This window comes from Strigops habroptila, unplaced genomic scaffold (genome assembly GCF_004027225.2).
Source record: "Strigops habroptila isolate Jane unplaced genomic scaffold, bStrHab1.2.pri NW_022045640.1_ctg1, whole genome shotgun sequence".
Taxonomy (NCBI): Eukaryota; Metazoa; Chordata; class Aves; order Psittaciformes; family Psittacidae; genus Strigops; species Strigops habroptila.
In genome coordinates this window covers 80,544-99,296 of record NW_022651116.1, presented here as the reverse complement: position 1 = coordinate 99,296, position 18,753 = coordinate 80,544, and the positions used below count along the sequence as shown (strand labels likewise).

The following is an 18,753-nucleotide window of genomic DNA, read 5'->3' as shown; positions in this document are numbered from 1 at the left end:
GGGAAGCCGCAGCCCCCCCCCCCCCAAACCCCCTTTTAGACCCCCCCCTAGTACCTGTGGCCGGGGTCCAGACCAGGCGGGAGATGGCATCAAGGGGCTGGTCCCCCCCCAGGCTCATCTCCTGCACTGAGGTGATGGTGAACGTCGAGAACAGGTCCTGGGAAAGGGGGGGGAAAGGATGTTGGGAATCACCCCAGGAGCAGGATTAGTGCTGGGAAGGGGTGGGGGGGGGGGGTCCTGGCTCACCAGCAGGTCGATGGTGACGGGTTGGGAGCTGTTGCTGCTCTCCCCCCTCTCAAACTGATGCTCCAGCCGCAGCAGGAGGGTCCCGGTGTCCCGGGGGGCCAACGTCAGGAGGTGGATGCTGGGAGGCAGCTCCCGGCGCAGCGCCGAGAACTGGGATGGGGACAGTGAGGGATGGGGATGTGCAGCCCCAATGTGCCCCCCCCAGTGTCCCCCTGCCCTCACCTCCTGCAAGCCGTGCTGCCCGGGCCGGTAGGATGGGCCCCCCCCGGGTGCCAGCACCGGGTACGGGGCCATGAAGAGCTCCTGCGCCCGCAGCCGGTGCCCGTCGGCCGCCGCCTGCACCGTGTCCAGCAGCAGGAGGTGGCGGCCCCGAACCACCAGACCCCGCTTGTCCGCTCCCAGCTCCACCAGCGGCTCCCCAACGCCGCGGTTGTCGTCGTAGAGGAGCCGCCGATGGACCTGGATGGGGATGGGGAGGGGGGGGTTATGGCACCGCCGTCACCCCAGCGACACCCCCCCATGTGCACCCCGGTCCATCACCATGAGCTCCAAGGAGCCGTCGGAGATGCTGCTGCCACCCTGGGAGCGATCCGTGAGCACCGTCAGCTGGATCTTCTTGTCCTAGGGGCAAGGGAGGGAAGAGCCACATGTGTGATGAGCTCTGCCCCGGGCTCAGCCCCGGCTGCCACCCCAACGCTAGTACCTTGATGAAGATGCGGCTGGTGACAGGGTAGTAATTCCCTGCCACAGGCTCTGTCTGGCTCAGGTTCCACGTGGGACGATAGTCACGCCTGGGAATGAGGCAGAGCTCGGTTATGGGATGGGGGGGGACACAATTGGGGGGGTCACAATGAGCTGGCTCCAACCTGCGCTCCAGGATCTGCCGCCCATTGGAGTCAGTGTAGAACCGGCCTTCCGTCCGCAGCGGCGTCTGGAAGCGGCTGATGATCTCCTTGCCCCAACCATCCCTGGGACAGGTGGGGGGGGGGGAGCAGTGGGGTTTGGGGGTTCCCACCTCTCTGGGAGCCCCCCCAAGTCCCTCACTCACTCCACAGGGATGGGCCCCACAGTCCACTCCAGCTCCACATAGGGCTGCCCCGCGTGGAGCCGCACCACTTGGGAGCACCACGAGGAGAAGTTCTGGTGAAGCTCCTGCACCAGCGCGTTCTGCAAGGGGGCCAGAGCGGGGGATCAGCACCCCCAGGGGCACCCCCAGAGCCGAGGGTACCCCCCCCAAGGGCCACCCACCTTCACGAGGGACGTGGAGATCTGCTTGGAGCCAGAGACAGGGATGGGCTCGGAGCTGTTGGGGCGGAAGATGTAGGCTCCGGAAGCCTGGGAGCTCTCCTCGTTGCCGACGCTGGCGTTGTACCTGGGAGGAGGAGGATGGTGAGAGGTGGTGGAGGAAGGTCTCACAAGAGGGACCCCACCGGTGCTCACCAGTAGAAGCTCTGGAAGACGGGCAGCGAGATGTTCTTGGCCAGGTTCTGGATCTCCTTCAGGTGCCCAGTGAGGGGGTCAAACAGCACCCGGAGATGCTGCAGGGGTGGGGTGGCAGCAGCTTCAACATCTGCCCCTTCCCCAGCTCCTCCAGTCACCCCAGCACTGGTTTAACTGGGACAAGAGAAATGGGGCTCCACCAAAGACCTTGTGGGGACCCCCCCAAACCAGGCCCATACCTCATTGTGGATGTCCCACGGCTGTGGCAGCACCGGGGGCTGGACGGGGGGGACACGGGGGTCCCCATGGGGTGACTGTGTCACCGTGAAGGTGCTGAAGCCCAGAGCGGGCGCCGAGGCTTGAAACAGCAGCTCCTGCATGGCCCCAGCATCATTCCCACGCAGCCCATGGGTGACGATGGACACAGGGACAACCTGGGGACAGGGCACAGGGTGAAGTTGGGGACACGGGGACGGGGGGGGGGACACATGTGGGGTCCGGGCTCACCTCGCTGGGCACGGGCTGGCCATGGGGGTCTGTGACCGTGTAGGACACGCCATTGACCGGCAGCCGGATGGGCCAGGACACGCGGCGCCCCAGCGGGTTGTAGAGGAGGACGATGAACTGGGGACACAGGGACAAGAGCCATGAGCCCTGCCCGGCCCCCCCAAACCCCCCCCCCTGGGTCCCCACTCACTTGGCTGGAGGCCTCGGTCAAGGGGCAGATGCTGACGTTGAGGCTGTTGCAGAAGGTGAAGGTCTCTTTGGTGCCGCTGAGGCTGGACAGGGCGTTGGAGACCAGGAGCTGCCAGGACAAGGGGGGGGACACATGAGGATCCCCCCCATGGCTCACCCAGTGGGTCCCCAAAGCACCAGGCAGGGGCAGGGGCTCGGCCACTGGCTCATGTCCCCCATCCCCAGACACCAGTTAGCTCCACAGACATGATGGTGCCCCCCCAAACCCCATCTGCACCCCAACCCCAGCAGTGGGGCCCTACCTGGCACTTCTCCCACCCCATTGCCAACTGCTTGGCGTAGTCATTGGCCACATCCTGCTTCTCGGTGCCAGTCACAGCATCGTGGTGCTGAGCCACGGCCACGGCTTCACCTACCAGGGGACAAAGGGGACATTAAGGGGGTGCAGTGGGGGGGTCCCGGGGTTACCCACCCCAGCACTTACGGAGCACAGAGCTGTCCCCAGGTCCATAGGGACCATCTCGTGCTGCTGGTCCTGCCAATGCCTCCAGTTGGCTGCAGATCTGTGGGATGGATGGATGGATGGATGGATGGATGGATGGATGGATGGATGGATGGATGGATGGATGGATGGATGGAGGGGTTGGGATGGAGGGTCCTGTCCTTGGGAGCACAGGGTGGGAGAGCTGGGAATGAGAGCCTGGAGATGGGAAGGCTCCAGGGAGGGCTTAGAGCAGCTCGCAGTGCATAAAGGGGCTGTAAGAAAGGGCCTTTGGAAAAGGGATGGGATGAGGAAGACCACCTTCCAAGTGGAAAAGGGAAGAGTTAGATGGGATACAAGGAAGTTCTTCACTGTGACGGTGGTGGGACACTGGAATGGGTTGGGGTGAACCCCCCTGCTCTAGTGGAAGGTGTTCCCTGCCCATGGATCTAGGAGCTGGATGAGCTTTAAGGTCCCTTCCAATCCACCCCATTCCAGGCTTGCGATGGGGTCAGGGACATTCCCACCTGCAGGAAGTTGTTGCTGAGGCGCTCGTAGCGCTTCAGGGCCGGGCGGCTGGTGAAATAACCCGTCCAGAACTGGTGGGGCCCATCGGAATAAGGGAAGAAATCATCCATTTTCAGGGACCTGAAGGGAAATCCAGGCTGTATCCATGCGTCTCATCCCTCCCACCCCAACATTGGGGTCCCCCTTCGCCCTCGGAGCCTCACCAGGAGAGGTTGGCCTGGTGCAGCTCCCACAGGTAGCACGATGGGGTGGAATAGAGGACATGGACACGGCTGCCGTTGGCTTGCTGGAAAAGCCATGGATGCGGTGAGCTGGGGCTGGGGGGGGGGACAGCAAACAGCAGGGATATGGGGGGGCCCCCCACGCACCCGGGCGTTGACGTGGGCAATGAGCTTGTCCATGTTCTTGAACCAGAGGTTGGCGTTCTCATAGTGGAAGTCGGAGCCCATCGTCATGATGATGTGGTTGGTGCGGTAGCTCTTGGCCTTGGGGGGGGGGACAGACACAAGGACAGGTCAGGATCCCCCTCCCCAATCCCATGGGATACCTCCTGGGATGCACCCAGTGCCCGGATACCCACCTGGTTGGTGGCGATGTCCAGGAAGGTGGAGACGATGGTGGCCACGTTGTTCTCCTCGCTGTCCCCATCCACCACGGGGGGGTCGGAGCAGAGCTGGTCCCAGCAGAAGCCCGTGGGGGGGTTGTAGACGTTGGGGAGGATGCCTGGGGATGGACCCCCCCTTTGTCAGCATGGGATGGGGGTGGTCGGGATGGGGACAGGGGTGGGAGCAGCCTTGGGATGGGGATGTGGGGACAGGAGGGGTGGGATGGGGATTAAGGGACAGGAGGGATGGGATGGAGATACAGGGGTGGGAGCTGGGATGGGGATACAGGGATGGGAGAGATGGGATGGGGACATGGGGATGGGGGAGATGGGATGGGAATATGGGGACAGGGGAGATGGGATGGGGACATGAGAGAGACATGGGGACAGGAGAAATGGGATGGGGATATAGGAATGGGAGAGATGGGATGGGAATATGGGGACATAGGAATGAGAAAGATGGGATGGGAATACGGGGATGGGGATATAGGAATGGGAGAGATGGGATGGGAATATGGGGATGGGGGATATGGGATGGGGACATGAGAGAGACATGGGGACAGGAGAGATGGGATGGGGAGATAGGAATGGGAGAGATGGGATGGGAATATGGGGACATAGGAATGAGAAAGATGGGATAGGAATATGGGGACAGGAATGGGAGAGGTGGAATGGGAATATGGGGATGGGGATATAGGAATGGGAGAGATGGGATGGGGACATGAGATAGAGACATGGGGACAGGAGAGATGGGATGGGGATATAGGAATGGGAGAGATGGGATGGGGACATGGGGACATAGGAATGAGAAAGATGGGATGGGAATACGGGGATGGGGATATAGGAATGGGAGAGATGAGATGGGAATATGGGGATGGGGGAGATGGGATGGGGATATGGGGACGGGGGAGATGGGATGGGGATATAGGAATGGGAGAGATGGGATGGGAATATGGGGACATAGGAATGAGAAAGATGGGATGGGGACATGGGATAGAGACATGGGGACAGGAGAGATGGGATGGGAATATAGGAATGGGAGACATGGGATGGGGACATGGGGATGGGAGAGATGGGATGGGGATATAGGAATGGGAGAGATGGGATGGGAATATGGGGACGGGGAAGATGGGATGGGGATATAGGAATGGGAGAGATGGGATGGGAATATGGGGACGGGAGAGATGGGATGGGGATATGGGGATGGAATAGATGGGATAGAGGCATGGGCACAAGAGAGATGGGATGGGGATATAGAAATGGGAGAGATGAGGTGGAAATATGGGGACGGGGCAGAAGGGATGGGATATAAGAATGGGAGAGATGGGATGAGGACATGGGGATGGAAGAGATGGGATAGAGACATAGGGACAGCAGAGATGGGATGGGGATATAGCAATGGGAGAGATGGGATGGGAATATGGGAACGGGGGAGATGGGATGGGGATATAGGAATGGGAGAGATGGGATGGGGACATGGGGACGGTGGAGATGGGATAGGGACATGGGGATGGGAGAAATTGGATGGGGATATAGAAGGGGATCCCACGGCCCCCCGGGGGGGGCTCCCACCAGTGAAGAGGTCGGATCCGGTGCTCTGGAGGCTCCCGCTCGTCCTCCAGAGCAGCTCCAGCTCCCGGCGCTGCTCCCTCTGAGCCTTATCCTGGTGATCCACACGGCCCAGGAACAGCCCGTCATAGCCCATCTGCGGGGGGGGGGGGGGGGGGCGGTAATAAATAAGCTCAGACGAGGCGCTCAGAGCCGGGTACCCCATAGGGGTGCATGGGGAGGGGGGGGGGGGATGTTCGGAGCCCGGGGGGGGGGGGGTCCCACCTGCGCGAAGGTGGCGGCGCTTTGGAGCGAGTGGCCGAAGGGGTCGATCTGCCAGGCGACGCGGGGGGGGGCGCACGGCCCCAGCTCCCGGCGCAGGAAGCCCCGGCCCAGCCCCAGCTGCTCCAGCCCCGCGCTGTAGTGAGTGACCGCCTCGTCCGCCATGCTCCAGCCCCCCCCCACCAGCTCCAGCCGCCCTGCGGGGACCGCACGGGGACGGGGGGGGGGACACGGGGGGGGGGACACACAAGGGGAATATGGGATGTAAAGCACAGGGTGACATCGGGGTATTGAGGGAAGGGACACGGAGAGAGGGATGGGGGCACCTCCTGCCAGCAGCGCCCCAAACCCACCCCTCCAGGCTTCCCCCCCCCCCCCCCCCGCCGCCATGCACATTGTGCCCCATGGCCCTGTGCCCACCCTGTGACCCCCCCAAGTCCCCCCTCCCCGTGTCCCTGTGTGACCCCAAAGACACCCCAATCCATGTCCCTCTGTGCTCTCAAAGACACCCCAATCCTCCCCCATGTCCCTCTCTGCCCTCAAACACCCCAATCCTCCCCATGTCCCTGTGTGCCCCCAAAGACACCCCAATCCCTCCTCCATGTCCTTGTGTGCCCCTAAAGACACCCCAATCCTCCCCATGTCCGTGTGCCCCCAAACACCCCAATCCCTCCCCATGTCCGTGTGCCCCCAAACACCCCAATCCCCCCCATGTCCCTCTGTGCCCCCAAAGACTCCCCAACCCCCCCATGTCCCTCTGTGCCCCCAAAGCCACCCCAATCCCTCCCCATGTCCCTGTGTGCCCCCAAAGACACCCCAATCCCTCCCTATGTCCCTGTGTGCCCCCAAAGACACCCCAATCCCTCCCTATGTCCCTGTGTGCCCCCAAAGACACCCCAATCCCCCCCATGTCCCTGTGTGCCCCCAAAGACACCCCAATCCCCCCCATGTCCCTGTGTGCCCCCAAAGACACCCCAATCCCCCCATGTCCCTCTGTGCCCCCAAAGCCACCCCAATCCCCCCCATGTCCCTGTGTGCCCCCAAAGACACCCCAATCCCCCCCATGTCCCTGTGTGCCCCCAAAGACACCCCAATCCCCCCCATGTCCCTGTGTGCCCCTAAAGACACCCCAATCCCTCCTCCATGTCCGTGTGTGCCCCCCCAGACACCCCAATCCCCATGTCCCTGTGTGCCCCCAAAGACACCCCAATCCCCCCCATGTCCTTGTGTGCCCCCAAAGACACCCCAATCCATGTCCCTGTGTGCCCCTAAAGACACCCCAATCCCCATGTCCCTGTGTGCCCCCAAAGACACCCCAATCTCCCCCTATGTGCCCTCCATTGTCCTCGGGGGACACCCCAAGCCCTCTCCCCCCCCCCGGGGTGCCCCCTCACCCTGCTCCACGAGCTGGCGCACAGTGTCCCGAGTGGCCTCATCCTGCAGCCGCCACCAGCGAGCCAGAAAAGCCACCTCGGCGTAGATGAAGCGCCGGGAGGGCTCGGCCACCAACTGAGCCACCACCGAGTCCAGGATGTACTGAACCCCCGCGTGCTGCACATCGTTCCGCACTACCGGGAGGGCACAGGGACACGGCAACAGCCACGGGGACACAAGTGACATTGGGGGGGGGGGGGTTATGGCACGGCAGGGACAGGGGCACAGGGATGGCTGGAGAAGTGGGGGGAACACAATATCCAAGGGACATCATGGGAGAGGGGAACACGGAGGGGTTGTGGCGTTGCTACAGCTGCAGGTGGCAGCTCTTCATCGCTATGGTGGCCCTGGGGATGTCGCCACTGTTGCTGTGGTGGCCTTGGGGATGTCACCTCCACCCCCACGGGGACATCGCTGTTCCTGTGGTGGCCTCAGGGATGTCACTTCCAGCCCCATGGTGGCCTCGGGGATGTCACCTCCACCCCCATGGTGGCCCTGGGGACATTGCTGTCGTGTTGGTGGCCTCAGGGATGTCACTTCCACCCCCATGGTGGCGTTGGGGACATCACTTCCACCCCCATGCTGGCCCTGCGGACATCACTGTTGCTGTGGTGGCCTTGGGGATGTCACTTCCACCTCCATGGTGGCCCTGGGGACGTCACTTCCATCCCCATGGTGGCCTTGGGGATGTCACTTCCACCCCCATGCTGGCCCTGGGGACATCACTGTCACTGTGGTGGCCTCGGGGATGTCACTTCCACCTCCATGGTGGCCCTGGGGACGTCACTTCCACCCCCATGGTGGCTCTGGGAACATCGCTGTCCCTGTGGTGGCCTCAGGGATGTCACTTCCAGCCCCATGGTGGCCTTGGGGATGTCACTTCCACCCCCACGGTGGCCCTGGGGACATCGCTGTCCCTGTGGTGGCCTCAGGGATGTCACCTCCACCCCCATAGTGGCTCTGGGGACGTCAGTTCCACCCCCATGGTGGCCCTGGGGACATCATTGTCCCTGTGGTGGCCTCAGGGATGTCACTTCCAGCCCCTATGGTGGCCCTGGGGACATCACTTCCACCCCCATGGTGGCCCTGGGGACATCGCTGTCGTGTTGGTGGCCTCAGGGATGTCACTTCCAGCCCCATGGTGGCCTTGGGGATGTCACTTCCATGCCCATGGTGGCCTTGGGGATGCCACTTCCACCCCCATGCTGGCCCTGCGGACATCACTGTTGCTGTGGTGGCCTTGGGGATGTCACTTCCACCCCCATGGTGGCCTTGGGGATGCCACTTCCACCCCCATGCTGGCCCTGCGGACATCACTGTTGCTGTGGTGGCCTTGGGGATGTCACTTCCACCTCCATGGTGGCCCTGGGGATGTCACTTCCACCCCCATGCTGGACCTGGGGACATCACTGTCGCTGTGGTGGCCTCGGGGATGTCACTTCCACCCCCATGGTGGCTCTGGGGACATCGCTGTCCCTGTGGTGGCCTCAGGGATGTCACTTCCAGCCCCATGGTGGCCTTGGGGACGTCACTTCCACCCCCATGGTGGCCCTGGGGACATTGCTGTCACGTTGGTGGCCTCGGGGATGTCACTTCCACCCCCATGGTGGCCCTGGGGACGTCACTTCCAGCCCCATGGTGGCCTCGGGGACGTCACTTCCACCCCCATGCTGGCCCTGGGGACATCGCTGTTGCTGTGGTGGCCTTGGGGATGTCACTTCCACCCCCATGGTGGCTCTGGGGACATCGCTGTCCCTGTGGTGGCCTCGGGGACGTCACTTCCACCCCCATGGTGGCCTTGGGGACACCACTTCCACCCCCATGGTGGCCCTGGGGATGTCACTTCCAGCCCCATGGTGGTCCCGGGGAATCGCTGTCCCTGTGGTGGCCTCAGGGACGTCACTTCCACCCCCATGGTGGCCTTGGGGACCGCCCCCACCCCCCCCCACGGTGACAGGGACACCACCTCCATAAAAGTACTGTTCCACCGTCTTGAGCCAGCCCACGTCGTCGTGCGTGTGGGGCACGAGGTGCACGTTGAGGAAGCCGGGGCGCGTTGGGGGACACGACTGTGGGCACAAGGGGAGTCTCGGGGGGCTCATATGGGGCTGTGCCCACACAGTGTCAGCTCCCTTCCCCGCACCCTCTCCCACAGCGTTTCCAGAGGAAGCCGTTGCAGAGGAACCGGTGACAACCCCCAGCCCCCCCCCTCTCCCCGTACCCCAAATCCTCCCTTGGGGCCCCCGTCGCAGCCTCTCCCCGGGGTCTTTTCCCTTCCCATTCCCGGGGCCCCATTTCCCTCTCCCAGCCCCTCACTGCTTCCCCCACCCGGTCTCTCCCGGTTCCCCCAGCCGCTCCATCCACATTCCCCCCGTTCCCTTCAGTCTCTCCCGGTATCCCGGCTCCTCCCGCCTTCCCGGTCCGCCCCCCCCGCCCCGCCGTGTCTCTCCGACTCTCCGTTCCCGGTTCTCCCCGTCCATGCTGGTCCCTCCCCGCTCCCCCCCCCCCCTCGGACCGGGCCCAACCTGGTACCCGCAGCCCGCGGCCGCCGCCGCCGCCCCGAAGAGCAGCAGCGGAACCGCCACCGCCGCCCCGGGCGCCGCCATACCGCTCCCGGGCGCGGTCATGTGACCGCCCATTCACATGACCGGAGGGGGGAACAGACGGACTAAGCGCTCCCGGCCCCACCCACTATTGGCAGGAGCCAATGGGCGACGAGGGGAGGCAGAACCCCGCGCTCTGATTCGCTGCTGCGCGTGGAGGCGGGGCGTAACGGAAACCCGCCAAATCAGCCCCCCACCGAGGGAGGTGGTGACGTCGCGGACTCGAGCCAATGAGGAGGAAGAGCGCCCATGATTGACACCGCGAGCCCCTCCTTCCGGAGCTGCCGTTAGCAACCGCTCCTAGCACCGCCCAGGAACCAATCAGGCGCGGCGGCTCCCGAAAGCCCGCCCTCGCCGAGCCGTGGTTGGTGGAGAGCGAGCGACGGGCAGTCCTCTCCTCCAATGGGGCGTCGAGAAGCCGCTCCCCTCAGCGGGGATAGCGCCGGGGCTCCCTTCGGACCCCCCTCCCCGGTCCCCTCAGCGCCCCCCGGCTCCCCTCGGACCCTCCCGGCTGCCCTCAGCCCCCCGGAGCGCCCCATGTTCCCCCCGGGCGGCTCCTTCCCAAGCTCCAGGGAGGGTCCGTCCCCGTCCCGGGCGGCTCCGAGCAGGGTCCAGCCCTCACAAGCCACAGCAGTGCCTTTATTGTGCGCCCCCCCTCCCCGCGGCGGCTGTCACCAGGGCGGGGACATGGGCTGCGGGTTCTGCAGGTAGGACATCACCACGGCCGAGATGGAGAGCCTGCGGGGGGGGGAAAGAGAAGGAAAGACAGCGGCTGAGGTGCGTGCCCCGCAGGGACCGCGGCCCCCGGGACCTGCCGCCACTCACATGAAGCTGCTCATCATCTGCTTCGTGTCCTCGGAGCTGCGGGAGTTGGCGAAGCTGATGAAGGAGCAGTAAACGGCGATCCAGGCGCACCACTTCAGCTGCGGCGGGAAGGGTACGGCGTGGGCACGGTCACTGTGTCCCCACAGCACTCCTGGCATGGTCCCTGTGTCCCCATAGTGCCCTGGGCACGGTCTCTATGTCCCCACAGCACCCCGGGGACGGTCCCTCTGTCCCCACAGCGCCCTGGGCATGGTCCCTGTGTCCCCATAGCGCCCTGGGCACGGTCTCTATGTCCCCACAGCGCCCCGGGGACAGTCCCTATGTCCTCATAGCACTCCGGGCACAGTCCCTGTGTCCCCACAGCACCCTGGGCACGGTCCCTGTGCCCCCATAGCACCCTAAAGATGGTCCCTGTGTCCCCACAGCGCCCCAGGCACAGTCCCTGTGCCCCACAGCACCCCAGGGATGGCCCCTGTGCCCCCACAGCACCCCGGGGACGGTCCCTGTGCCCCCTTAGCATCCTGGGCACGGTCCCTGTGTCCCCACAGCGCCCTGGGCACGGTCCCTATGTCCCCACAGTGCCCCAGACATGGTCCCTGTGTCCCCATAGCAGCCCGGGCATGGTCCCTGTGTCCCCAAAGCGCCCCGAGCACGGTCCCTGTGTCCCCACAACACCCTAAAGATGGTCCCTGTGCCCCCTTAGCACCCCAGGCATGGTCCCTGTGTCCCCATAGCACCCTAAAGACAGTTCCTGTGTCCCCACAGCACCCCGGGCATGGTCCCTGTGCCCCCACAGCACCCCAGGCACGGTCCCTGTGTCCCCACAGCACCCTAAAGACGGTCCCTATGTCCCCACAGCATCCCAGGCACGGTCTCTGTGTCCCCATAGTGCCCCGGGCATGGCCCTTGTGCCCCACAGCATCCTGGGCATGGTCCCTATGTCCCCCCAGCACCCTAAAGACGGCCCCTGTGCCCCCTTAGCATCCCAGGCACAGTCCCTGTGTCCCCATAGCACCCTGGGCACAGTCCCTGTGTCCCCACAGCGTCCCGGGGACGGTCCCTGTGTCCCCACAGCATCCCAGGCACATTCCCTGTGCCCCCTTAGCATCCCAGGGATGGTCCCTGTGCCCCACAGCACCCCAGGGATGGTCCCTATGTCCCCTTAGCATCCCGGGCACGGTCCCTGTGTCCCCAAAGCGCCCCGAGCACGGTCCCTGTGTCCCCACAACACCCTAAAGACGGTCCCTGTGTCCCCACAGCACCCCAGGGATGGTCCCTGTGTCCCCACAGCACCCTAAAGAAGGTCCCTGTGTCCCCACAGCACCCTAAATAAAGTCCCTGTGTCCCCTTAGCACCCCAGGCACGGTCCCTATGTCCCCACAGCATCCCGGGCATGGCCCCTGTGCCCCCACAGCACCCCAGGAATGGTCCCTGTGTCCCCACAGCACCCTGAGCACAGTCCCTGTGCCCCACAGCACCCTGGGCATGGTCTCTTTGTCCCCACAGCGCCCCGGGCACAGCCCCTGTGCCCCCACAGCGCCCCGGGCACGGCCCCTGTGCCCCCTTAGCATCCCAGGCACGGTCCCTATGTCCCCACAGCGCCCTGGGCACGGTCCCTGTGTTCCCACAGCATCACAGACATGGTCCCTGTGTCCCCATAGCAGCCCAGGCACGGCCCCTGTGCCCCACAGCGCCCCAGACACGGTCCCTGTGTCCCCACAGCGCCCCAGGGATGGTCCCTGTGTCCCTATAGATGGTCACTGTGTCCCCACAGCACCCCAGGCATGGTCCCTGTGTCCCCATAGCGCCCCAGGCATGGTCCCTATGTCCCCGCAGCACCCTAAAGACAGTCCCTGTGTCCCCTTAGCATCCTGGACACCATCCCTGTGTCCCCATAGCACCCTGGGCATGGTCCCTTTGTCCCCACAGCGCCTCGGGCACGGTCCCTGTGTCCCCACAGCACCCCAGGAATGGTCCCTGTGTCCCCACAGCACCCTGAGCACAGTCCCTGTGCCCCACAGCACCCTAAAGACAGTCCCTGTGCCCCCTTAGCATCCTGGACACCGTCCCTGTGTCCCCACAGCACCCCAGGCATGGTCCCTGTGTCCCCACAGCACCCCAGGCATGGTCCCTGTGTCCCCACAGCGCCCCGGGCACGGTCCCTCTCCCCGCTGAACCCCCTGGGCACGGTGCCCCCCCCGGTGTCGGTGCCGGTGCCCCCACCTTAAGCATGAGCCCGCACATGCTGAAGACCATCCCCAGCAGGTTCATGTAATCGGGTGTGGGGTCCTCCAGCGCCGGGTTGGTCTCGGTGGCCGGTGGCTTGTACCTGGGGGCGGCGCCGTTAGACGGGCCGGTTCCCCCCGGTTCCCCCTCCCCGGTCCCCCCCGGTGCCCCCGGTCCCACCTGGCCACCCGTGCGGGCCGCCGCGGGTCCGCCATAGCGCGCCGCCGCCCGCTTCCGCCGCCGCCACCGGAAGAAGCCGCCGCGGCTCCAGCTCCGGCTCCGCTGCCGGGGCCGAGCCCCGCCGATGGCTTTCCCGCAGCCCCGGCCCAGCCGGCCCGAGCTGCCGCGGCAGCGGGTGCAGACCCTGGAGTGCGGGCAGGGAGCGGTGCGGGCCGTCCGCTTCAACGGTGCGACCGGCGGCGCGGCGCCCGGGCCCCATCCTGCGGGGGAACGGGACCCGTAACGGGGCGGGGGGAGCGGGGCTCGGGTCCCATCCTGCGGGAAACGGGACCCTTAACGGGGAGGGCGAGCGGGGCTCGGGTCTCATCCTGCGGGGGAACGGGACCCGTAACGGGGCGGGGGGAGCGGGGCTCGGGTCCCATCCCGCGGGAAACGGGACCCGTAAAGGGGCGGGGAGCGGGGCTCGGGTCCTATCCTGCGGGAAACGGGACCCGTAACGGGGCGGGGAGCGGGGCTCGGGTCCCATCCTGCGGGGGAACGGGACCCGTAACGGGGCGGGGAGCGGGGCTCGGGTCCTATCCTGCGGGAAACGGGACGCGTAACGGGGCGGGGAGCGGGGCTCGGGTCCCATCCTGCGGGGGAACGGGACCCGTAACGGGGCGGAGAGCGGGGCTCGGGTCCCATCCTGCGGGAAACGGGACCCGTAACGGGGCGGAGAGCGGGGCTCGGGTCCCATCCTGCGGGGGAACGGGACCCGTAACGGGGCGGAGAGCGGGGCTCGGGTCCCATCCTGCGGGAAACGGGACCCGTAACGGGGCGGAGAGCGGGGCTCGGGTCCCATCCTGCGGGAAACGGGACCCGTAACGGGGCGGGGGAGAGCGAGGCTCGAGTTCCATCCTGCGGGAAACGGGACCCGTAACGGGGAGGGAGAGCGGGGCTCGGGTCCCATCCTGCGGGAAACGGGACCCGTAACGGGGCGGGGAGCGGGGCTCGGGTCTCGGGTCTCATCCTGCGGGGGAACTGGACCCGTAACGGGGCAGGGGGAGCGGGGCTCGGGTCCCATCCTGCGGGGGAACGGGACCCGTAACGGGGCGGGGGGAGCGCGGCTCGGGTCCCATCCTGCGGGGGAACAGGACCCGTAACGGGGCGGAGGAGCCGGGCTCGGGTCCCATCCCGCGGGGGAACGGGACCCGTAACGGGGCGGGGGGAGCGGGTCTCGGGTCGCATCCTGCGGGGGAACGGGACCCGTAACGGGGCGGGAGAGCGGGGCTCGGGTCCCATCCCGCGGGAAACGGGAGCTGGGGGGGGGGCACAAGGGCCCCCAATTCCTTGCTCCCACCCCATGGAGAGGCAGGGAGCGGTCCCCATCCCGCTGTGTGGGGCGCTCACTGTGAAGCCCGGTTGCTGGGGTGAGAAGGAGCCATTTGGGGTGCGGGGGGGGGGGGTCACCGCATTCCCCCCCCCTCTCCCCATTCCAGCGGACGGGAATTACTGCCTGACCTGCGGCAGCGACAAGACCCTCAAGCTCTGGAACCCGCACAAGGGCACAGCGCTGCGCTCCTACCAGGGCCACGGCTACGAGGTGCTGGACGCCGCCGGGTAAGGAGCGGGGCTTGCGGGGACCCCAACCCCTCGGGGAGCCCCCCCTCAGCCCCGCTGATGGGGGGGTCCCATGTCCGTGTCGTCCCCCCCCCCAGCTCCTTTGACAACAGCCAACTCTGCTCCTGCGGCGCCGACAAGACGGTGGCGCTGTGGGACGTGGCCACCGGGAAAGTGCTCCGCAAGTACCGGGGCCACGCAGGGGTGAGGATGCGGGGGGGCTCCGGGGGGAAATCGGGGTCTCTGGAGGGGGTTTGGGGTCTCTGGGAGGCATTTGGGGGGCTCCGGGGAGGGGAGGGGGGTTTTAAGGCTTCCTATGGGCCACTGACTCCCTGCGTCTCCCATAGAAAGTGAACTGTGTCCAGTTCAACGAGGAGGCCACCATCATTGTGTCAGGTAAGGGAAGTGGTTTGGGGGGGCCCCTGTCAACGCTAGAGCCCCCCCAATACCCCTTTCCCCCCCCCCAGGCTCCATCGACTCCACCGTGCGGTGCTGGGACTGCCGCTCGCGTCGCCCTGACCCCGTCCAGGTCCTGGATGAGGCCAAGGACGGCGTCTCCAGCGTGAAGCTCTCCAACCACGAGATCCTTTCGGGGTGAGGCCCATGGGGAGCCCTCCCTTGTCCCCCACAATGGGGTGGAGCGGGGGGGGGGGGGTGCCCCCCAACACCAACCACCCCCCCCCCCCCCGTTTTCCCCAGCTCCGTGGATGGTCACGTCCGGCGCTACGACCTCCGCGCAGGGCAGCTCTACAGTGACTACGTCGGGAGTGAGTCGGGGGGGTCCCAAACCAGGGTGCTCAGGCCCCAAACCAGAATGGGGGGGGGTCCCTAGGACCCCCCCAAACTTCCATATGCTCCCCAGGCCCCATCACCAGTGTGTGCTTCAGCAAGGACGGGCAATGCACCCTCGCCGCCAGCCTTGACTCCACACTGCGCCTGCTGGACAAGGACACGGGCGAGCTGCTGGGCGAGTATGAGCCCCCTCCCCAGCGCCCTGTGCCCTGCCCGGGGGGGGGGGGTAAGGGTTTTGGGGACCCCCCCACTTCCCCCCATGTCCTTCCCCATAGGTACAAGGGCCACCGCAGCACGACGTACCGGCTGGACTGCGTGTTGAGCGAGCGGGATGCCCACGTGGGCTGCGCCTCCGAGGATGGATACGTCTACTTTTGGGACCTCGTGGAGGTAAATGGGTGAAAGAAGGCATAGGGGGGGGTTCAAGGCCATGTTTTGGGGTCCCCCCCATCTCCTCACCCCCCCGTTTTTAGGGCTCACTCGCCCTCAGCTTGCTGGTGGGCCGCGGCGTGGTGCAGTCGCTCTGCTTCCACCCCACCTTGCCCTGCCTGCTCGCTGCCACCGAGGGCCAGGTCCAGCTGTGGCGGGAGGACTCCTTCCAAGCCCAGGGCGATACAGGGACGTGACGTGGTGGGTTTGGGGGGGTCACAGCCTGGGGGGGACCCCTCTGTGCCCCCCAAGATCCAGGAATAAACCCGCTCTGTGGAGGGACTGTGGTGCTTTATTGCGAGCAGCTCAAATAAATACAAGCACTGGAAAGGGGAACACACACACATGGATGGATTAGAACCCCTGCAGAGGTAGTTGGGGCTCAGCCCCCCCCCAAACTGGGGGTTCTTAACACCCCCTCAAAGTGGGGGTTCAATTCCCAACCCCCGGGTCCCCCCCAGCATCATGTCCTGCTGTATCCAAAGGGAAAGCATCAGCTCTCCGGGCAAACGTCTCTGCCACCAGCAGCGGGAAGACCAGGGAGGCATCAGCATAGACCTGGGGGCAGGGAAGAAGGGTGAGAATTGGGGAGACCCCCCCCTTGGGGTACCCCCAAATCCTTCCCCCCCCCAATCCCACCTTGACAGGGGTGGCATCCATGCGGATCTTGCCCCAGGACACAGCCTCATCCGGCCGCGCTCCTGAGTCGGAGCCATCGAACTCCTGCGCCGTGTTCACGTAGACGGAGAAATCGGCCCCGTTCCTCTGCGGGGCAAAAAGTGGGGTGACCCCCGGCCCTTGGGGGGGGGGGGTTCCCCTTGTGTCCCCCCTCCCCAACCATGTCCTCACCATGAGGTTGGCGTTGGCGATGTGGTGCTTCACCAGGCCCCCGCCCAGGATGATCATCCCCGTCTTCCTCGCGAAGATGGCCTCGGTGTTGATGAGGCGCAGGTCTGCGGGAGGGGTGCGCTCAGGGGGGACCCCAATGGCCTGGGGGGGACCCCAGTGTCCAAGAGCACACCCTCATGTCCAAGGGGGAGACCCCACAGTCCAAGGGGGAGACCCCACAGTCCAAGAGGGAACCCCTGATGTCCAAGGGGGGACCTCAGTGTCCAAGAGGAGACCCTGGTGCCCAAGAGGGGAGACCCCAATGTCCAAGGGGGGGGAACCCCAGTATCCAGGGGGTGACCCCAGTGTCCAGGACACCCCCCCGAGGGGACCCACTGACCTTCCACTATATCCAGCACCAGCCCCGGGCGCTTGTAGGAGTGGAAGAAGATCATGTCCCCGAGGGAGCCATCGGTGAGCGCCGGGCTCAGCACCGGGATCTTGTTCTGGAACCACAGCGTGGTCACAGGCAAAGAGGGGACGGTGACACCCCCCCCCCACAATGACACCCCCCCCACAGCGACCCCGTGTCGTGTCCCCCCCCCCCCCGTGTCCACCAACCTTCTGTGCCCAGTAACAGACCGACTCCGGGTTGTTGATCTCCCGGCCCAGCCGCGCGATCATCCTCGATGGGGTCCACCTCGTGCCCTGGGGAGGGGGGGCATCACACTGAGCCCCCCCACATGCACACACGGCCCCCTCCACGGCCCCCTCTGTGTCCCCCCCATGGCCCCCACACCTGCGTTTCCTGCTCGTCCACCATCTTCTCCAAGATGGGCATCAACCAGTCCTCAAACTTGCAGTAGTTATCGTTGGGCACCAAGAGGTTCCCAATCCTGGGAATCAGGATCAGGAGCAGCCCCCAGAGGAGACCCCCAAGCAGCAGAGGGGACCCCCCATGCCCCAAAGGGGACCCCCAAGCAGCAGAGGGGACCCCCCCATGTCCCAAAGGGGACCCCCAAGCAGCAGCGGGGCCCCCCCCACCCCAAAGAGGACCCCCTGTACCTGTTGATCCCGCTCTGGCGCAGATCCCGACCCCTCAGGCTGAAGTCCCCGATGTAGGTGGGCGCCAGGCACTTGATGAGATCTTCCTCCACCCCCCCGGCCGTGGTCACCAGCACGTCCACCTGGGGTGGGAGACACCATTGGGGACCCCCTGGGACCCCCCTGGGAGGACATTGGGAATGCCGCGGGATACACACACCCCCCCCCAGAGCGGAGCCTCCCCCCTTGGACCCGACCCAAGGGGCAGCTCAGAGCTGGGTGCGGGGACCCCCGGGGCCACCCCCGGGGGAAGCCCACCGGGACCTTGCGGCTGGGGCAGGGGACACCCCGAGCCACCCCCCCGGGGGTCTCCACGTACCATGTTGTGCTGCACCAGGTACCGGATGCTCTCCCGGACGCCGGAGCTGATGAGGTTGGAGGTGAAGCCCAGGAAGATGGTGCAGCCCGAGGGCGGCCGCTGCCCGCCCAGCCCGGCGCGGCCCCGCTCCTCCTCGCTCAGCGGCTCCAGCTTCGCCTCGATCTATGGGGCGGGGGAGCGGGATGAGGACGGAGCCGGGACCTCCCCTTCCCGCCGCCCGCCCCGGCTCCGCGGCGTTCGCACCATCCGGTGGATCTCAGCGACGGCCTGAGCGAAGCTGGTGGCCTGGAAGCCGGTGGTGAGGAAGGAGCGGAGCAGCGCGGCGTGGTCCGGGCCGCCCGCGAAGTCGTAGCCGCGCACCGGGAGCGCGTCGGGCGGGAGCGGCCCGCTCGGCCTCAGCACGGCCCGAAGCGCCGCGGCGGGGACGGGGCCCGGCGCCGCCATCGCGCTCCCGCCGCTCCGCTCCGCTCCCCTTCACGGCGCCGCGCCGCCGCTGCGCGCCGCCATCTTGGAGGCGGAGACGGTGGCCGCGGAGGGGCAAAAGCCTCCCAAAAGCGAAAGGTTTCGGCTCAGCGCTCCCTCGACCCCT

General features: G+C 66.0%; 4 protein-coding genes across 6 annotated transcripts in view; 1 reads left to right on the top strand and 3 right to left on the bottom strand.

The window, feature by feature from the left end:
• MAN2B1 (mannosidase alpha class 2B member 1) overlaps positions 1 to 9,896 on the bottom strand; it is a 29,786-nt gene extending 19,890 nt beyond the window's left edge. The window contains exons 1-23 of one of the 3 annotated variants that reach the window (XM_030475508.2): positions 9,785 to 9,896; positions 9,226 to 9,328; positions 7,220 to 7,393; positions 5,829 to 6,022; positions 5,568 to 5,700; positions 3,972 to 4,114; positions 3,760 to 3,876; positions 3,595 to 3,677; positions 3,391 to 3,511; positions 2,867 to 2,945; positions 2,685 to 2,794; positions 2,384 to 2,491; positions 2,194 to 2,310; positions 1,926 to 2,120; positions 1,687 to 1,784; positions 1,495 to 1,618; positions 1,295 to 1,413; positions 1,113 to 1,214; positions 950 to 1,037; positions 787 to 867; positions 469 to 705; positions 247 to 396; positions 55 to 157 (exon numbers count right to left, since the gene is read on the bottom strand). In XM_030475508.2, the coding sequence (XP_030331368.1) occupies positions 55 to 157; positions 247 to 396; positions 469 to 705; positions 787 to 867; positions 950 to 1,037; positions 1,113 to 1,214; positions 1,295 to 1,413; positions 1,495 to 1,618; positions 1,687 to 1,784; positions 1,926 to 2,120; positions 2,194 to 2,310; positions 2,384 to 2,491; positions 2,685 to 2,794; positions 2,867 to 2,945; positions 3,391 to 3,511; positions 3,595 to 3,677; positions 3,760 to 3,876; positions 3,972 to 4,114; positions 5,568 to 5,700; positions 5,829 to 6,022; positions 7,220 to 7,393; positions 9,226 to 9,328; positions 9,785 to 9,886 (2,881 nt within the window). In that variant the 5' untranslated portion in view covers positions 9,887 to 9,896. Of the gene's footprint in view, positions 1 to 54; positions 158 to 246; positions 397 to 468; positions 706 to 786; positions 868 to 949; positions 1,038 to 1,112; positions 1,215 to 1,294; positions 1,414 to 1,494; positions 1,619 to 1,686; positions 1,785 to 1,925; positions 2,121 to 2,193; positions 2,311 to 2,383; positions 2,492 to 2,684; positions 2,795 to 2,866; positions 2,946 to 3,390; positions 3,512 to 3,594; positions 3,678 to 3,759; positions 3,877 to 3,967; positions 4,115 to 5,567; positions 5,701 to 5,828; positions 6,023 to 7,219; positions 7,394 to 9,225; positions 9,329 to 9,784 lie in introns of those variants that run through there. The other 2 variants (XM_030475509.1, XM_032919744.1) reach the window with 2 other exon arrangements.
• A 584-nt stretch (positions 9,897 to 10,480) lies between these two features.
• On the bottom strand, positions 10,481 to 13,437 carry WDR83OS (WD repeat domain 83 opposite strand). Its single transcript, XM_030475499.1, has 4 exons — positions 13,094 to 13,437; positions 12,911 to 13,016; positions 10,688 to 10,785; positions 10,481 to 10,600 (listed from the first exon to the last, which is right to left on the bottom strand). Exons 1-4 carry the CDS (start codon positions 13,126 to 13,128, stop codon positions 10,534 to 10,536), a joined length of 306 nt encoding a protein of 101 aa, XP_030331359.1. The 5' UTR covers positions 13,129 to 13,437; the 3' UTR covers positions 10,481 to 10,533.
• On the top strand, positions 13,158 to 16,243 carry WDR83 (WD repeat domain 83). Its single transcript, XM_030475498.1, has 9 exons — positions 13,158 to 13,320; positions 14,572 to 14,692; positions 14,791 to 14,896; positions 15,040 to 15,088; positions 15,160 to 15,286; positions 15,392 to 15,459; positions 15,555 to 15,663; positions 15,760 to 15,874; positions 15,958 to 16,243. Exons 1-9 carry the CDS (start codon positions 13,218 to 13,220, stop codon positions 16,108 to 16,110), a joined length of 951 nt encoding a protein of 316 aa, XP_030331358.1. The 5' UTR covers positions 13,158 to 13,217; the 3' UTR covers positions 16,111 to 16,243.
• Positions 16,186 to 18,714, bottom strand: DHPS (deoxyhypusine synthase). The gene is made up of 9 exons (XM_030475497.1): positions 18,408 to 18,714; positions 18,165 to 18,326; positions 17,807 to 17,928; positions 17,541 to 17,637; positions 17,363 to 17,449; positions 17,142 to 17,247; positions 16,763 to 16,866; positions 16,553 to 16,678; positions 16,186 to 16,471 (listed from the first exon to the last, which is right to left on the bottom strand). The coding sequence occupies exons 1-9, from the start codon at positions 18,606 to 18,608 to the stop codon at positions 16,346 to 16,348; spliced, it is 1,131 nt and encodes a 376-aa protein (XP_030331357.1). The 5' UTR covers positions 18,609 to 18,714; the 3' UTR covers positions 16,186 to 16,345.
• Between the last annotated feature and the right edge of the window lie 39 nt (positions 18,715 to 18,753).